We start from the raw sequence: 17,981 nt of genomic DNA, 5'->3' as shown, positions 1-17,981 counted from the left end.
CAGGGGGAAAGGGGGAACATACTACTCACCATACCGGAACCAGGCGGGCGCCAACTCCTGACAGTACCCCTCTCCACCGAGGTAGGAGGGCTGTCGACCAATACGGCGCCGTGACTCATGGTCTTTGGCGTTTCAGCGAGACGTTTAACTCGCAGGGTCAGTCCCCGTCCAGTGGGACTATGTCGCGGCCGACCCAGCGCGGAGCTATGGCCTGCACGCGCTCGTAGGCTGAACTGGGGTGACCACTGGATCTCAACATCCAGCCCGTCGCCCAGTTCAGCTTTCTTGCTTGAAGATCTCACAGGAACACTGGAGAAAAAAAGCTGTCTTAAAAAATTATTTTCTAAGAAAAAAATCCTGCCAGGACCGAAGATCCCAGCAAGGTATCTAGGTCCTTACTCCTGACTAGACAGAAAAAAACTGATTTGCTGAGGCAGAGAGAGAGAGGATATACCCTCTGGGACTGCCCCTAGGGTGTGGCCAGAGCATTTTATTTCCTGTCTAGTCCTACTCCTGTGGAGGCAACATAACCCGAAGGTGCTGTATCACCGAGGACTACGTCTGTCAATGAGCGATAGAGAAATAGTGTTTACTATTCACATGGAAAATTGAGAGGTACAAAGTAAAGCCTAGTACACACTATCAGTTTGTTTTTTCGTTCAACCCAGTGGGCTGAACAATAAAAAAAATGAAGAGCTCGGGAGGAGATCGTGTACTAACAATTTGATGTTAGTACAGAAATCCCCCCCGCTGAGCTATTGTGTTCTGACAGGGGGACACCAATGGCTCAGAGTGCTATTTGGATGCTGATAGGCAGATCTTTTTTGGTCATGCCCCTTTGACAGAAGTCGGCCGTGTCGCTGACTTCTGTGGGACTGGCTTCCGTTCACACGGATCGAATATAGGCCGGTTTCTATTGAGCTGGCCAATACCGCTCAATATTCAGGTTAACATTGTTATGTACATTTGTCTGCAGATCAAAGTGACGAGCTTCCATCTGCATGTCCATTAAAGCAACCTGACAAGAAAAAAAAGTTAAAGATTCCTTTTTTTAAATAAAATTTTTACCTATATAATTCCTTATGAACCCTTAGTTTACCGCAGGGGTCCCCAAACTTTCTAAAGAAATGGCCAGCTTACAGTCCTTCAGACTTTAAGGGGGCCAAAAAATGCCCAGTTGGAGTTAACAATGCCAGATCTTTGGTATTAGGGGGACAAATAGTCAGTGTCAGTGAGAGAAATAGTGGTCCGTTTTTGTAGTTAGTGGACAGATTTTTGCCACATCCGTTGGTGTTAGTGGAAGGAATAGTGCCCCATTGCTGGTGTCAGTGGAAGGAATAGTGCCCCATTGCTGGTGTCAGTGGAAGGAATAGTGCCCCATTGCTGGTGTTAGTGGAAGGAATAGTGCCCCATTGTTGGTGTTAGTGGAAGGAATAGTGCCGCATTGCTGGTGTCAGTGGAAGGAATAGTGCCCCATTGCTGGTGTTAGTGGAAGGAATAGTGCCCCATTGCTGGTGTTAGTGAAAGGAATAGTGCCCCATTGCTGGTGTCAGTGGAAGGAATAGTGCCCCATTGCTGGTGTCAGTGGAAGGAATAGTGCCCCATTGTTGGTGTTAGTGGAAGGAATAGTGCCGCATTGCTGGTGTCAGTGGAAGGAATAGTGCCCCATTGCTGGTGTTAGTGGAAGGAATAGTGCCCCATTGCTGGTGTTAGTGAAAGGAATAGTGCCCCATTGCTGGTGTCAGTGGAAGGAATAGTGCCCCATTGCTGGTGTCAGTGGAAGGAATAGTGCCCCATTGCTGGTGTTAGTGGAAGGAATAGTGCCCCATTGTTGGTGTTAGTGGAAGGAATAGTGCAGCATTGCTGGTGTCAGTGGAAGGAATAGTGCCCCATTGCTGGTGTTAGTGGAAGGAATAGTGCCCCATTGCTGGTGTTAGTGGAAGGAATAGTGCCCCATTGCTGGTGTCAGTGGAAGGAATAGTGCCCCATTGCTGGTGTCAGTGGAAGGAATAGTGCATCAATGGCCGGACAAAGGCAAGCAAAGGGACAGTTTGGAGACCACTAGTTTACCTCAAATCAAGCAGAAAATTTTAAAAAGCCTATGTTTTATTTCTAAATATATTTGATATCTTTTATAGGGTCAAACAAATTTAGCCAGATGCTGGGCTACAGCAATATGGAGAAGCAGACACTGCCTTTTATACTTCTCTCCCTATATTGAGATACAGATGTTATGCTGCACCTTTCTCCTCCAGTCAACAAGGGAGAGCTGAAGCCTAGCAATCCCACAGACTTCTAAACAGAATGGTTATAATCCTGGGAGTTGTAGTTTGAGATGGCAGCCATATAATGGGAAAAATTATAGTGTTTAACAATTTTGGGGGATTTATTCTTTCTCCAGCGCTGTTTTTTTCTATCGATCACCAAAAGAAAGCCTTGTTAGTCCCAAAAAGGTATTTATATTTTAATTTATCAATAAGTAGTTGTAAACCTCAGACATGAAAAAAAAGCACACCCCTCTATAGTGTCTACTTGCCTCAATCTAAAGCACATAGGAGTTTATTTACTAAAACTGCAAAATCTGGTGTAGTTCATGGAAACCAAGCAGCTTCTAGGTTTTTTTTTGTCAAAGCTTAAATAAACGAGCTGAAGTTAGAAGCCAATTGGCTGCCATGCACAGCTGCACCCGATTTTGCACTCTCCAGTTTTAGTAAATCAACCCCATAATATTATTTCTCTTCTTTCAGCTGTGAGTCACTTCTAAGGTCCTAGTCGCACTCTGTGTATCCGGAATGCACATTCTTCATAGGTTTCCGCATGTTGTGCAGAGGGCAGCTCATTTATGAAGGCCCAGTTCACATCGCCTTCACTTGAATTGGCTGACCGATACGTTTGTCACGCAAAAGGAGCTCATGCGCCTTTTTTGGGCGACAAGGTTCGCACATTTTGCTGCGCAACAATCGTTGCAAAAAAAATCGCACTGTGTTTGGAGTGTAATTGCACCCAAACATGTGTCCTGCATCTAACCGCAATTTCAGCGTTATTTGTAAACACAGGTAGAATCTCCCCAATTCTGCCCGTGATTCCAAATTGCTAGATGTGAATGGGGTCTTATGGGCTGCTCTACATATGACAAACATGCCAAAATCATCCCAGAACCTTTTCGGTGTAGAGCGTGGTGCATTTGCAGCCTGTTTCCAACCTGTGCGCTTCCTGTGTGCTTTGCCGTGCGTTCCAGAACACCAAGTGTGAATGCGGCCTAATAGCTTTTTGTGCCAACATTACAGACTCCCTGGTGACAGCTTCATCCCCCTCCAGCACAAATCAGATGACCGACAGCCATATGTTTTATGCTTCTGTGTAAAGGGGGGGGGGGGGGGTGTCCCTTCCCTCCACTAAGATTCCACTGGGCTCTGTGCTCTAGCGGTGCACAGTGTGACATCAAAGTCACACCCCTTGCCTTCTACTGTACTGCTAATAAATAACCTTTGATCTCTGTGTTATAGCAGACGGTAGAGGGCTGTAGGATAACAGGTACAGCTTATGTGGGAGAATATGTTTAATCTCGGTGTATCACTTCAGTAATGACAAAGGTGTGGGAGAACAAAGAGGCACATAGCAGAATTGTAGAAATGTTCTAATCCATACAAGTGTACAGGTATGAGAGCTAGAGTGGTTAATTAGTTAAGTGACAACTGCCTTCTAAACAAATGTCTACAACATGCTACATTTTAGAATGACATCAAACATTTATCCAAACATTTACATAACCCACCTTAAACTGCGTGGCATAGTGGCCAAGTTTAATCTTCAATAAGAACCCATCTTCACCAACTTGGTGCTCTGCCTTTTTCTGCAGTTCCTGCACCAGCCCATCTAGCAGCTGTGTGGCTTTCATGCTGTCCTGGGGGTTTTCTGGATCCACAGAGTCCCTGGTAATCACCACATTACATTAATTAAATGAAAGCCATCATTATTTAGTTGTTGTTTTTTTTCTTTTAGGTACACAAGAATTAAAGTGTTACTAAACCCAAGATCCTGCATTCACTATATCTGGTCTCCCACAGTACACAGAACATGGAAATGCAAAAGTTTTAGTAAATATAAACTGTTAAATATAATTTCTCATCAGCAGTATATAGCAGTCTTGTGACTTTTATCAGTGTGTGGTTAAAGCTTGTAGGGGGAGTTTTAATTCTCCTCTGACTGTCCTATGAGACTGCAGGACCCCCTGACCTTCTGTCTGGACAGTGCTGATTGGCCCTGTGCTGATCACATGCATTCTTCCCGAAGAAAAATAAAAAAACTCTCGAGCAATATACAACAAACTGAGCATGTGCAGAGTGCCCCCAAGTCTCTGTTCTATCAGGAGATGGACTGGGAACAGAAGAAGGGGAGGACAAGAGAAGACAGGATCAAACAAGCTTTTTACACAATGCAGAGAAATAACCCTCTGTATAACAAGTATGGTTTACTGCAAATTAGGGATCAACCGATTATTGGCAAAGACGATTTATCGGGGGCTGATATGCACTTTTCCCGATATTTCATAATTCTGTGACAGCGATAAAAAAATTCAAAAGTGATATGTTTAATATTACACTGAATAAAAAAGATATCGTAAAAACAGTGCAGATTCCTGTTCAGGAACAATAAATGTAATTCCGTTTGTAATAGAATGTTAATTTCTCAATTGTATGCTATGTCCAGGTTATTTAAATAGAGAAGGAAAGTGGTAACATAAGGAAACCTGATGTAGTATTCCACTAAAATTTTATTAAACTAGACCACAGCCTGTGTGACGGGTTTACAAAACAAGACCCATCAATGTAGCCTTCACTAGAGATTGTATGTTCAATTCTAAAGCTACCAGAAACAGTGAAAAACCCTCTCCAGCTAAAATGTGATTTTTGACTTACCGTAAAATCCATTTCTCTGATGTTCATTGACGGACACAGATCCTGATTTTCATAACCATTGGACTATACTGCCCCCTACAGGAGTAGGACACTAGGGAGAAAAAGAATCTGGCTATGCCTTTGGGCAGTCCCAGGGGGTATACTCCCCACTCCCTGCTATAGGTACTCACAGTTTTTTTACAAGCAGTGTCAGAAGAATTACAACTCCATAGAGTTGTAAGTGGGTGCTGTGTCCGTTAATGAACATCAGAGAAATGGATTTTACGGAAAGTCAAAAGTCCCATTTTCTCTTTCATTCGTTGACAGATACAGCTCCTGATCTTCATAACCATTGCGATATCCCAAAGCCGTGTTAAACATGAGGGGTAAGAACAGCACAAAAATTCCCAAAACTAAACAGTAGCCAACCAGGCAACATGGGCTCAACCAAAACAACTGGAACCCACCTGAAAAAAACAATACACGCTCAAAGAGGATCAATTCCGCTAAACAACAGCCTGCAAAACCTTGCAGTCAAAAAAAGCATCCACAGTTGCCAACACATCCACTTATAGAACTTTGTAAAAGTGTGCACCGACGACCAGGTGGCCCCCTTGCAAACCTGCGTCACTGACGCCTGATGACGGAAGGGCCAAGAGAGGCACTGAGCGCCCCAGTAGAGTGCGCTTTGACAGGGAAAGAAGGAACCTGACCCTTGATGGAATAGACCTAAATCACCTTCTGTCCGACCCATCTAGAAATGGTCCCAGAGGAAGAGGGCAACCCTTTCCAAGGCCCATCTGTGAGCACAAATTGTGAGTCTGACTTCCTAAAAGACTCCATAGCTGCCAGGTACACCCTAATTGCCTGGACCACATCCAAGGCATGCAAAGCAATTTCCTTCAGATGTTTTGGCCTGGGACACAGGGAAGGCCACACAATGTCTTTATCCAAATAAAAATCAGAGACAACCTTTGGAAGGAACGGCGGACAGGGGCGAAGAACCACCTTATCTCTGTGAATCACCAAGTAAGGTGGACAGGATTCCGCCGCCAATTCCGACACCCTGTGCGCAGAGGTGATAGCCACCAAAAAGGCCACCTTCTGGGACAGCATAAGCAGGGGAATCTCCTTAAGATTCTGAAAAGGAGGCTTCTAAAGTACTGAGCACCAAATTGAGGTCCCAAGCGGCAACGGGGACCGCACCGGAGGAACCAAATGTCGGACACCCTGAAGAAAGGTACGGGAATGTGTGGCGAAGGGTCATTTAAGGAAGAGCGCCAAAGCTGCACCTGGCCCTAGATGGTACTCCGGGCCAATTTCTGTTTAACCCTCCCATTAAAGGAAGGTCAAAATCCTAGCCACCTAGAAGGAGCGAGGTTGAAACCACAGGAGACTCACACCACGCAATGTACGTCTTCCACGTACGATGTAGATCATCCTAGAAGTAGATTTCCTAGCTTTTAACAGTGTTGGAATCACTGACTCAGATAAACCCCTATCCCTCAGAACCTGGCACTCAATAGCCAAGCCGTCAAAGCCAGCGACTGTAAAGCAGGATGAAAGATTGGTCCTTGGGACAGCAGATCCTCCCTGAGAGGAAGCTTTCAAGGAATGTCGGTGACCAGCCACACCATATCGGCGTACCAAGCCTGGTGAAGCCAAGCCGGAGCCACTAAGATGACCAGAATCTCTTCTGCCTCGATCCTGCGTATAAGTGTTGGCAGAAGCTTGAGAAGAGGGACGGCATAAATCAAACGATACTGACCCCACTGGGCCACCAGCACGACTTTGGCGTCCGCCAGAGGATCTGTGACTGAGCCACAAACCTCTGCACCTTTCTGTTGAGCCGAGATGCCAACAGATCAACTCGGGGAAGCCCCACCAGAGACAGAACTGATGAAACACCTCCGGATGAAGGGACCACTCCCCTTGGTCCAACGCCTGCTGACTGAGGTGATCCGCCTGGCGGTTTTCCACCCTGGGAATGTACAAGGCGGAGAGGGCTGGAACAAACCGTTCTGCCCATCTTAGAATGGCGGCTACCTCCCGAGCCACCAGGACACTTTTTGTGCCCCCTTGGTGATTGACATAAGCCACCACCATGGCATTGTCTGATTGAATGTGCACTGGACATCCCCGAAGACCATCCATCCAATGGTCGAGGCACTGATCCCTCAGAGTTCCAAGACATTGATCAGTAGTCTTGACTCTTCCAGTGTCCAGATCCCCAGAGCAGAATTTTTGCCGAGGTTGCCTCCCCAGCCGGACAGGCCGGCATCCTTGGTGACCACTGTCCAATACAAGGGGAAGAAGGATTTGCCCAGCCGAATCGCTGGAGAACGAAGCCACCATATCAGGGATTCCTTTGTTCCCAGGCTCAGCTGGATCTGATTGTCCAAGTCTTGTCCCATTTGGCCAGAATCTCCCTTTGCAGGGACCTCATATGTAACTGTGCAAAAAGGAACTGCCTCGAAGGTAGACACCATCAGGCCCAGCACCCACATGCAAGTCCGGAGGGATGACCATCTGCTGGACAGCAGGAGAAGAATTGCAGCCTGCAATTTCTGGAGTTTGTCCTGAGAAAGGAGCAATCTGGCTAACGCCGAGACCAGAGTCAGACCCAGATAGTCCAGCTTTGTGGACGAAACCAGAGCAGACTTTTGAAGAATCAGAATCCAGCCGAACTCCCACAGAGTTCGTATGGTGATTTCCAGGTTCCAGGTCCACCAGAGAAGTAGGGGACTCCGCTCGCAGAAGGAGGTCATCCAAGTAGCCCAGTACCACGATCCCCCGTTGGCTTAACAATGCTAGCACCGGGGCTAACACTTTTGTGAAGACCTGAGGAGCAGAGGCAAGACCATAGGGTAATGCCACAAACTGATAACGCCACTTTCCCACGGCAAAGTGGAGGAAGCGCTGGTGACCGGCACATATTGGAATGTGAAAGTAAGCATCCTTGATGTCGATAGAGGCAAGAAAATCCCCTTGATGCAAGGATGCCACCACCGTGCGAATGAAGTCCACCCTGCACCCGCACCCGCACAAAGCAGTTCAGTGCCTTGAGGGCCAAGATTGAACGCACCTTGCCTTCCTTCCTGGGAACTGTAAACATGTTTGAGTAAAAACCCTGAAAACATTTCAAAGTTGGAAAAGGGATAATCACCCCTGGAAGCAACGGGTCTTGTACAGCCCTATACAGACCCTGTAAACGGTCTGGGAACAGGCGCAAGTTGGAAAGAAAGAACCTTGCTGGGGGAAAAAGAGTTAAACTTGATCTTTTAGCCGAACTGAACGACATTGTGCACCCACTTGTCTTATACCAGGAAAGTCCAGGGGTCATAGATAAACTGCAGCCCCTGGACCAGCTGGTCCGTCAGCTAAGCAAAGGCAGGGGGGAGGTGTTTTCCCTCCAGGTCACAGAGTAAAAGCTTAGCCCACATGGTTAGAGTTTGCGACACCAGGGTAATGGTAAATACCGGCCTCAGTGCCGAACCAGTCAGAGTGTACATATTACGGGCCACAGCCTTCGCCTTCCTGTCACCCAGATCCTTAAAGGCCAGGGACTCTTTAACCGGAATCATGGCTGCCTTGCTCAATCTGGAAACCAGAGGGTCCACCACTGGTGAAACAGTCCACTTCTTAAGAGGGGACTCCTCATAGAGGTAACGCCTAGTAAATCGCTTAGGGACCCCAAGGGGATGCTTTGGTTGTCCCCACTCTTTAGCGAAAATTCTGTCAAAATAGGCAGAGAAAGGAAACACCTTTGCCGCTCTGGATGGCTTGAGAGTGCCAAAGGGAACCTGCACCTCCATCGCAGCTTTATCCTCCATCTTCAAGGTCTCACACACAGATACAATCAGTGCTTCCAACAGCGCCTTTTCGTGCGCAGTTGTAGATGTGCAGGAATCATCCTCACTATCTGAGGATTCCAGACGTGTGGAAAGGGGGGGGGGGGGGATCTTTCAGCCAGAAGGAATGCTGTGCGACTCAGGCTGAGACCCGATCATTTGCTACCTAAAGAGGCGTTTAACACGCAGGCAAGCCCCCATCCAGTGGGGCTATGTTGTGGCTGACCTAGCGCGGAGCTGAGGTCTGCACGTACTCGCTGGCCAGACTGTGGAGACCATTGGACCTAGATTATCCGGCCTGTCTGGCAGTTGACTGTAGATCTCATAGGAAAAAAAAAAAACAGGAAAAAACTATTGCCAGGACCAATGATCCCAGCAAGGAACAAGGAACCCCTGACTAAAAACCAAAAAGTACTTATAGGGAGACAGGAGTATACCCCCTGGGACTGCCCATAGGCATAGCCAGATTCTTTTTCTGCCTAGTGTCCTACTCCTGTAGGGGGTAGTATAACCCAACCGTTATAGGAGCTGTGTCAGTCAATGAACGAAAGAAAAAAATTTTTTTTTCAAAACAGGGTGTGGAAGGGTTAGAATCTCGGTTGGGTTTTGTTGTTCTGTCCCTAAGGGACAGAGACGGCAACCAAAGCCTATATTTAGAAGAGTGAGAACCATATTTAGGTTTTATGGGGAGGACACAAACAGCAATACATATCTGACAGAGGGACCAATTTCTTTCAGAAGTTCAATATTAAAAGAAAAAAGCTTATGCCTGGAGTTAGGCTTTCACCCTGAATATGTGAACTTTTTGATTGTAATGTCATTATTAGTGGTTAATGGACAGGAAGACTGTTCAATGATACAGTAAGCATTATTTATGTTACTAGCAATCAGCAGGATACTATATACATACCATGATTGTGCCTCTATCCATTGTGACAGGTAATGTCGCACCTCTATAGGAAAATGCTGCCCGTAAAGCGCCTGCATCTGACGTAGGGCATCGCCTTGCAACTGCTGTGCCTGGATCCACACTGCCATGGTGAAAACCTGTAGGAGATGAAATTAAAAAACACATCATCCATCTAATGCAAATAAGAGGTGCAAGATTCCAAAAAAACACAATAAAAAAAAAACAAACATACATTTATACCTTAACCATTTCTGGATCGGGCCTTTTTCTGACACTTGTTGTTTACAAGTTAAAATAATCTTTTTTTGCTAGAAAATTACTTAGAACCCCCAAACATTATATATATATATATATATATGTTACGGACCATTTCAGCAGACAAGGGGTTAAAATCCGTTTAGGCGATATGCCCCTTTCTGAGAGACAGGCACAGCTACTGCAGAACATCAAACTCCCGAACTGGATACAAAATAGCACTCCAACCTGGAACCTCACGAATAGCTGCTAGCAGACGAACAGGAAAAGCATACATCAGCTTACACTCCTAGCAATCAGTCTCCAACAGCATACAGTGAATCCCCCCAAGAACGAGACAAAGCTCCGAGTTGAGGGTAAAACAGGAACAACATTTATTGGAAGAACACAGCACACTTTTATACAGAATTTGGAACATCCTTCCCCCAACAACCGCTTTCCCATTGATCAATTTCACAGTACCTGCAGTCCCCCATAAGGTCCTCTCCAGACATGCAAATGAGGGCTCAAAAATCAGTCAGTAGTGATTGGTCAGATAGCTTGACCAGGAGGGCTGCTATGCAAATGAGGACTTGAAAATGAGTCAACAGGGATTGGTCAGATAGCTTTGACCAATGCAAGGAGACAGAAACCCCAGGGTGCAATCAATGTAAACTATAGTCAGACACAGAACAATGGTTCCCTAACGAACCCTCAATACACATTACTCTGAGTGTCAATACCTCCCTTAGCAGACAACAGGTGAGGTCATTAGCACACCTGACAAAAGGTGAATGGGTAGCCACCTTTAGACAGTCCGTCTCCTCAGAACTTCCTGGGATGACCATATTAGGAGTGCATATTAGGACTGTGCCTTACAGTTTACAGGAAGAAGGTTTAGCTTCCAGGATAGAGGCAAGACTCCATTAGCCACATGTTTAAAGAAACACAAAAAGACACAAAAATGCATAACTCCCAGTCTACTGAACAGAACCCCCACATTCAACCCATCCCCAGATAACCTGGATTTGAGCGCTCAACATATCCAAACAGCGCTCGGATGCCACAAACACAGTCAAATCGCCATGGGGTTTACGTTTAGCATGGGCTGATGATAGGGTCCATAGTCACATTGCAGGAGGCGAGCAACCAGGCTTCTCCAACGCCCAGTGGCGAGATTGGTCTCGTCACAATATATATATATATATATATATATATATATATATATATATATATTTTTAGCAGAGACCCTAGATTTTCAAAAAATACACTTTTTTCTAATTAAAAATAAGAAAACAGGAAAGTTACCCAATTTTTATTCTATAATGTGAAAAATAATGTTATGCCGAGTAAATAGATACCCAACATGTCATGCTTCAAAATTGCGCACGCTAGTAGAATGGCGACAAACATTGGTACTTAAAAATCCCCATAGACGACACTTTAAAATTTTTTTACAGGTTACCAGTTTAGAGGAGGTCTAAGCCTCAAATTATTGCTCTCGCTCTAAGGATCATGGCGATACCGCACGTGTGGTTTGAACACAGTTTACATATGTAGGCGCGACTTGCTTCTGCATGTGTGCTAACGGGGAAGGGGCGCTTTAATTTATACATTTTTTTCCTATTTATTTTAACTTTTATTTTTACACTGTTTTTTTTTTTTTTTTTAAAGCTTTGATCCCTTTTATCCCCTTTACAAGGGATGTAAACATCCCTTGTAATCAAAATAAGCATGACAGGACCTCTTTAATGTGAGATCTGGGGTCAAAAAGACCCCAGATCTCACATCTATACTATAAAAAAAAAATGTCATGATGGCTCTTTAAATCTGATGCTAAGAAGCGACATAGGACGTTGCTCCGGTCCTCCAAGGCCATAGAGTCGAGTGAGGCCCATCTTGCCCTTACGCGACTTCCTGTCTGAGGGGACAGCGGACCGTATTGTTTTCCCCGCTACCAACGGGTCCGGTAAGCAGGGAAAATGACCGGGAAGCGGCGGGAGGGGGGCCCATAAGGGTGATCCTGTGGCAAATTCACCGCTGGGACCACACTTATTTTAAAGCGGACCTCCCGCCATTTAAAAAAATTTGGGGATTATGGCAGCTACCTGCTGCTATACCCCGGTATTTAATTTCACAGTATTAACGTAAATAAACGGCGGTCAGTCCGTAAGTGGTTAATGCTGCAGCTTTCCCCCACCTGCTCTAAGCCCGAAAACTGAGCGATCACATGACGATCACTCTCAGTTCTGCGTCCGCTCAGAGCAGAGTGGTGGCTATCAGTCATCATTCTCTGCTCTGCCCCTTCAGCATTCACTAGAGCACCAGGCTGGGGAGAGGGCAGGAGTGGCTGGCTCAGGCTTTCAGTGGCAGGCTCAGAGGCTGAGCCAGCTGCCAATTAGGCATCTGGGTGGATCACGACAATATGGTATTCTACTATTCTAATTCATATTCTGTGGAATTTAAATACAATTCTGGGTCACAGTAGAGCATAAGTGAGGGCATTCTTTTGCCCCAGAAGAGAAATATGACCAAAAAAGGTTTGGCCATACAAATTTGTGCAGAAGGCTCAAAGAACAAATGTAACATTTGTCTTTGATCCCAAACAGGTATATTCAGATTAAACCCCAACAGAATGGGTAGTATCGGATGTGGAGGACACAAAATGTGATTATAGTCTGTCCATTCCAAGCAATGGCTGCTTTACGGAAAGCATTTCTGTTATATGAAGAAAAAATTACCATGAATTTTATGTACAGTCAAGTGAAAAAGTAAATACCCCCCAATTGTTGACTTGTTCAATATATTTGAACAGGCAAACATTAGATCCTTACTCAAAAGCATCTACAGAAAATGCGATATACTTAAAAAAACAAAATAATATGTTTGCCTTTTTGTTCATGAATTCAACCCAAAAAAAATCGATAGCTGTAAGGCTACATGTGAATGGGTCCAATACTGATAGCATGCGAGAACCCAAGCGGCGGTTCCCAGGGACTAACTGCAGCTCCCGCAGCTAATCGCAGCCACACGCATGTGATCACTCATGCAGCAATCACCTGCGAGGAATCGACCCTTGACTCAGACAGTGTAATCGCTGGGATTTCCGCATGTAATCAGTACTGGGCTCATTTGCAGGTATGAACGTGACCTAATAGTGTACACTGTTGGTCTCAGAAGCTTGTATTGTCCCCTTTGTATTATATGGCTTCGTGTAGTTGTATTACATACACTATTCTCTGACACTGCGGTTGATTTACTAAATGGAAATAGGCAGTTCAATTTGCAAGCGAAGTTGCATTTTGCAAGGAATTTTGCCCTGTGCAAACAAAAAATGCTGTTTTTTTTATTTTTTTAAGTTTCTACGCACGTGACTGGGTATTCTTTGCAAAGTGAAACTTCATCACAGAGCTCTGGGGCAGACTTTTTTTTAGATTTTTTTGAATTTATCACATGAACCACCTGTTTAAAACAACCCCCTTGCAATGTGGTCTGTTTCTCATTTTTTTAGCCATCTAATGTCTTGCTTGTGCCCTACAGATTATTATAATGTCAAAACAACATTACTGGTTTTAGCTTAAACTTTTGGACAGATGGCCTCCCATTCTCATTAAGCACACTTTGATTTGATGTAGAATTCATAGTTGACAAAGACTTCAAGCTCTCCAGGCCCTGAAGCAGCAAAGCGGGTGGGTGTAACACAATTTACATAACTATGAATAGAAGGATTTCCATGCTGCAAAATGTTGCCTGAGCACATCATTAGAACTGGTTGACTTTACCCAAAAGAGAAAGCCAGCTTAAAAAGGACCAAGATGGCGGCACAGCCTGGGTGATTGTCACCTGAACAACCAATCACAGCCCACAAAGCACCACAAGTAATGACTGGTTGTGCAGAGGGCTGTGAATAGTTGCGCTCGCTGGTGAACTGTCATTTTATTGAATGGGCCGGTGGCTGTAGCAAGCCGCTTAGAAGCGCAGCAGGAATCATAAGATACCTGCTGCTACAATTCACACTGGCCTAAATCGCCAGTGTGAATGTAGCCCTCCTCCTTCTGCTGCGTGGAATGAAGCGACTAATGATCAGGTTATCCACATCCTGCCTGGCCTATAGCAAAACGATGGCTGGGCTCTGCCTATCCAATTCTGAATGAACGTCATATGACATCCTTCAGAACAACCTGCTCTGGTGTGCCCCCGGGGGTGCACAACGTGGTGTGTTTCGCTCCAACAGACTGCCTTTCTGATCACGGTAAAGAGCCTATGACCTAGGCTCTTTACCATGTGATCAGCTGTGTACAATCACAGATGATCACAGCGTAACTAGGCATTCCTATATTCATGCTGACAGATCATGAGTAGAGGGGAGCCGATAAGCGACTCTCCTGACAGGGAGATCTGCACTGATAATCAGTGCACTGATTATAAGTGTAGCCTCATCAGCGATGCCCAACAATGCTGCCAATCGGTGCCCGTCAGTGCTGCCAATCGGTACCGTCAGTGCTGCTAAACGGTGCCCGTCAGTGCTGCCAATCGGTGCCCATCAGAGCTGCCAATAGTGGCCCATCAGAGCTGCCAATAGTGGCCCATCAGAGCTGCCAATAGGTGCCCATCAGAGCCGCCTCATTAGTACCAATCAGTGCCGTCTCATTAGTGCCTGTCAGTGTCGCCTCATTAGTGCCCGTCAGTGAAGGCGAAAACGTCCTTATTAAAAAAAATTTATAACAGAAAAAACTTTTCTTCAAAATTTACATGCTTTTTTTCATTTATTTAGCAAAAAATAAAAAATCAAAGTGGTGATTAAATACTACCAAAAGAAAGCTCTGTTTTTAAAAAAAAAAATTGTAAAAATGTAATTTAGTTTGGGTACAGCGTTACATGACCGCACAATTGTAACTCCAAGTGCGACAGCACTGAAAGCTGAAATAATAATCAATACGCTTTGGGGGTAAAAAATGAAAAACCTTCATCAGGACTATAACAAAAATCCCTACATGAATAATGGAAAAAGTCAATGTGATACAATAAAAATGTACATCAACGATCATAATGCATGTGAATATGTAAATATCAAAAGGTATGAAATATATAAAAAAAAATAAAGATAATATATGCACAAATATGTCTACATACATTTGATAAACTCATTAAGAACTAATTGAACAAAAAAAACATCTGACTAAACTGAAAAAAACATGATTAAACGTCCAGTAGGAATATTATACTATTATATTAGCTTATATTATTTTCAATGAACATCTTGGTCAGAAGCAAAATAAAAAAAAACCTCTAAGTCCCCATGCACACAGGGTGTTTTTACAGACGCTTTTAGGAGCGTCAGGCATATTTTATTTTTATTTTTTTTTGCAGCTTAAAAAAGCCCCTCTATGTTATTCTTTGGCTTCAAGCACAGGCATAAGCGTTTTTTAACCACTTTAGCCCCGGAGGATTTTCCTGCTTAACGTCCAGGCCACTTTTTTCAACTTGGCACTGCGCAACTTTAACTGACAATTGCGCAGTCATGCAACCCTGTACCCAAACTAAATTGACGTCCTTTTTTTTTTTTACCACAACAGAGCTTTCTTTTGGTGGTATTTGATCACCTCTGCGCTTTTCATTTTTTGCAATATTAATAAAAAAAAGAGCGAAAATTTTGCGAAAAAATTGACATTTTCTACTTTGACAGTTAAAAAATATCCAATATATTCAATTTTTGTCATATATTTAGGCCAAAATGTATTTAGCTACATGTCTTTGACAAAAAAATTCTCAATGAGCGTATTTTTAACAACTTTAAGACCAGAAGATTTTACCCCCTTCCTGACCAGGCTATATTTTGCGACTTGGCACTGCGTTAATTTAACGGACAATTGCGCGGTCGTGCGAAGTTGTAATAAAATTACATTTATGTCATTTTTTTCCCCACAACTAGAGCTTTCTTTTGGTGGTATTTGATCACCTGTGCGATTTTTAATTTTTGAAAAAAAGAGCGACAATTTGTGAAAAATATTGTTTTTTTTTTTTCAATTCTGATATATAACATTCCCCCAAAAAAATGTACAAATCAAAATTTTTTAACATTTTAGGCCAATTTTTTTTTTGCTACAAATCTATAGATAAGTGTTATATGATTAAAATTGGTATACTGTGATAAAAGGTTTTACTAAAAATTAAGTGCATAAAAATTCAGTAAATATAAATTCATAAATACGTAAAGTGCAACAGTGAATATGAACAGTGAATTTTTATGCACTTAATTTTTAGTAAAACCTTTTATCACAGTATACCAATTTTAATCATATAACACTTATCTATAGATTTTACCTGCTAGCGCTGCCTTTATATGTTTTTTCGTTTTTCCCGGTGTTTTACTTGGTGAGCAGCAGCTTCAGGATAGATACTGTATATATATATAAATTTAAAAATAATTACAATTCACTATTATTTATTCATCACAGCGCGGGTATTAATTTACTGTTTTACACATATAAATATGCACTGTTACGGTAATAATGACACTGGCAGGGAAGGGGTTAGCACTGTTGGTGATCAAGGGGTTAAATGTGTGCCTCATGCTTACTGACGTGTGTGGGGGGAGGGGGTTGTGTGACATAGACACAGATCGCAGGTTCAGCTATGCTGAATCCTGTGATCTGTCCCTGCCTGTCACAGAGGAGATCCGCCCGCTTTGTTTACACAAATCGGGGAAGAGCTGTGGTGATCACCGCCTCTCCTCCCCTGACCCGACTCCCGCTGTTTCTGAATACAGTGGGAGCGAGCCCCTGGCGGCGAGCGTGCGCCGCTGGGGGATGTGGGAATGCAGCGACGTAGGTCTACGTCGCTGGACCCAGCTGAGCCGCTCTGCTGCAGTAGCAGCAACGTGAGCAGTCGGCTAGTGGTTAAACTGCGAAAAAAAAAAAACAGGACCGGCGTTACAGTTTTAAAAACGCCTGACATGGCTAAACGCACCTAAACACTGTATACAGTGTTAAGCCGCGTTTAGCAGCATTAAGCTGTAAATATGCGATTGGTCACTGTAATGTCAGGAAAACCAGGAAATTTCTGTCAGTAGATTACTCAAGAGTCCTTTGCTCAGCCATGTGGTTGTGTGAGGAGAGGAAGAGGACAGGGACGATAGCTGCTGAGGTCTTAGGGTCTCCGCTGCTTAAGTCCACTGCGGGACTTTTTTTTTTTTCACGGAGCGGATGACATTTCTGTCATCCGCTCCGTGTGCCCGCATATCATGCCATCCGTTTGCGGATGATATGCGGACATAATGTAAGTATATGGCATTGCGGATGTCAGCGGATGACACCGCTGACATCCGATTTTCCTTCCTTTCTGTTTTTTACACGGATGAAAAAATAGGGTTCTGTTCCATTCGAAAAAACGGAACAGAACTGAAAGGAAGAAAATCGGATGTCAGCGGATGGTATTCCGCTGACATCCGCAATGCCATTCACTTACATTATGTCCGCAAATCATCCGCAAACGGATGGGATGATTTGCAGACACACGGAGCGGCCGTGTGAAAGGACCCTTACAGTCCAAACTTTGCAGTAGAAGACCATCCAGAGCTGTGGGATTTGTTACATCCCTTCTACAATAACCGGATAAGGAAGGTCAAATCATGGATGGACATCAGTTCTGTGTTGACACCAGACTGGGACCGTTGGAGAAATGCAGCAAACAGGGAGAGAAGTTTATTTTTATTTAACCACTTAAGCCCCGGAAGATTTTACCCCCTTCCTGACCAGGGGATATTTTGCGATTCGGCACTGCGTGAATTTAATGGACAATTGCGCGGTCATGCGACGCTGTTCCCAAATTAATTTGACGTCCTTTTTTTCCCCACAAACAGAGCTTTCTTTTGGTGGTATTTGATCACCTGTGCGATTTTTTGATCATGCGCTATAAACAAAAAAAGAGCGACAATTTTGCAAAAATAACAATATTTTTCACATTTTTTATATGAAATCCCCCCCCCCCCCCCCCCAAAATGTAAAAATCTAATTTTTTTAAAATTTTTGGCCAGTTTGTTTTCTGCTACCTATGTTTGGTAAAAAAAATCACAATAAGCGTATTTTA

At 44.1% G+C, this 17,981-nt stretch overlaps 1 protein-coding gene across 2 annotated transcripts in view; it reads right to left on the bottom strand.

The window, feature by feature from the left end:
• LOC309566332 (signal transducer and activator of transcription 5B) overlaps positions 1 to 17,981 on the bottom strand; it is a 517,032-nt gene that overhangs the window by 158,345 nt on the left and 340,706 nt on the right. For both annotated transcript variants that reach the window (XM_082271444.1, XM_082271445.1), the window contains 2 exons: positions 9,660 to 9,796; positions 3,776 to 3,932 (listed from right to left, as the gene is read on the bottom strand). In XM_082271444.1, the coding sequence (XP_082127570.1) occupies positions 3,776 to 3,932; positions 9,660 to 9,787 (285 nt within the window). In that variant the 5' untranslated portion in view covers positions 9,788 to 9,796. The remainder of the gene's footprint in view (positions 1 to 3,775; positions 3,933 to 9,659; positions 9,797 to 17,981) is intronic.

This window comes from Pelophylax lessonae (assembly GCF_965119305.1).
Source record: "Pelophylax lessonae genome assembly, chromosome: 11".
NCBI classification, from domain to species: Eukaryota; Metazoa; Chordata; class Amphibia; order Anura; family Ranidae; genus Pelophylax; species Pelophylax lessonae.
Note: the sequence above shows the minus strand (reverse complement) of the source record. Positions and strands in the feature narration are given on the sequence as shown.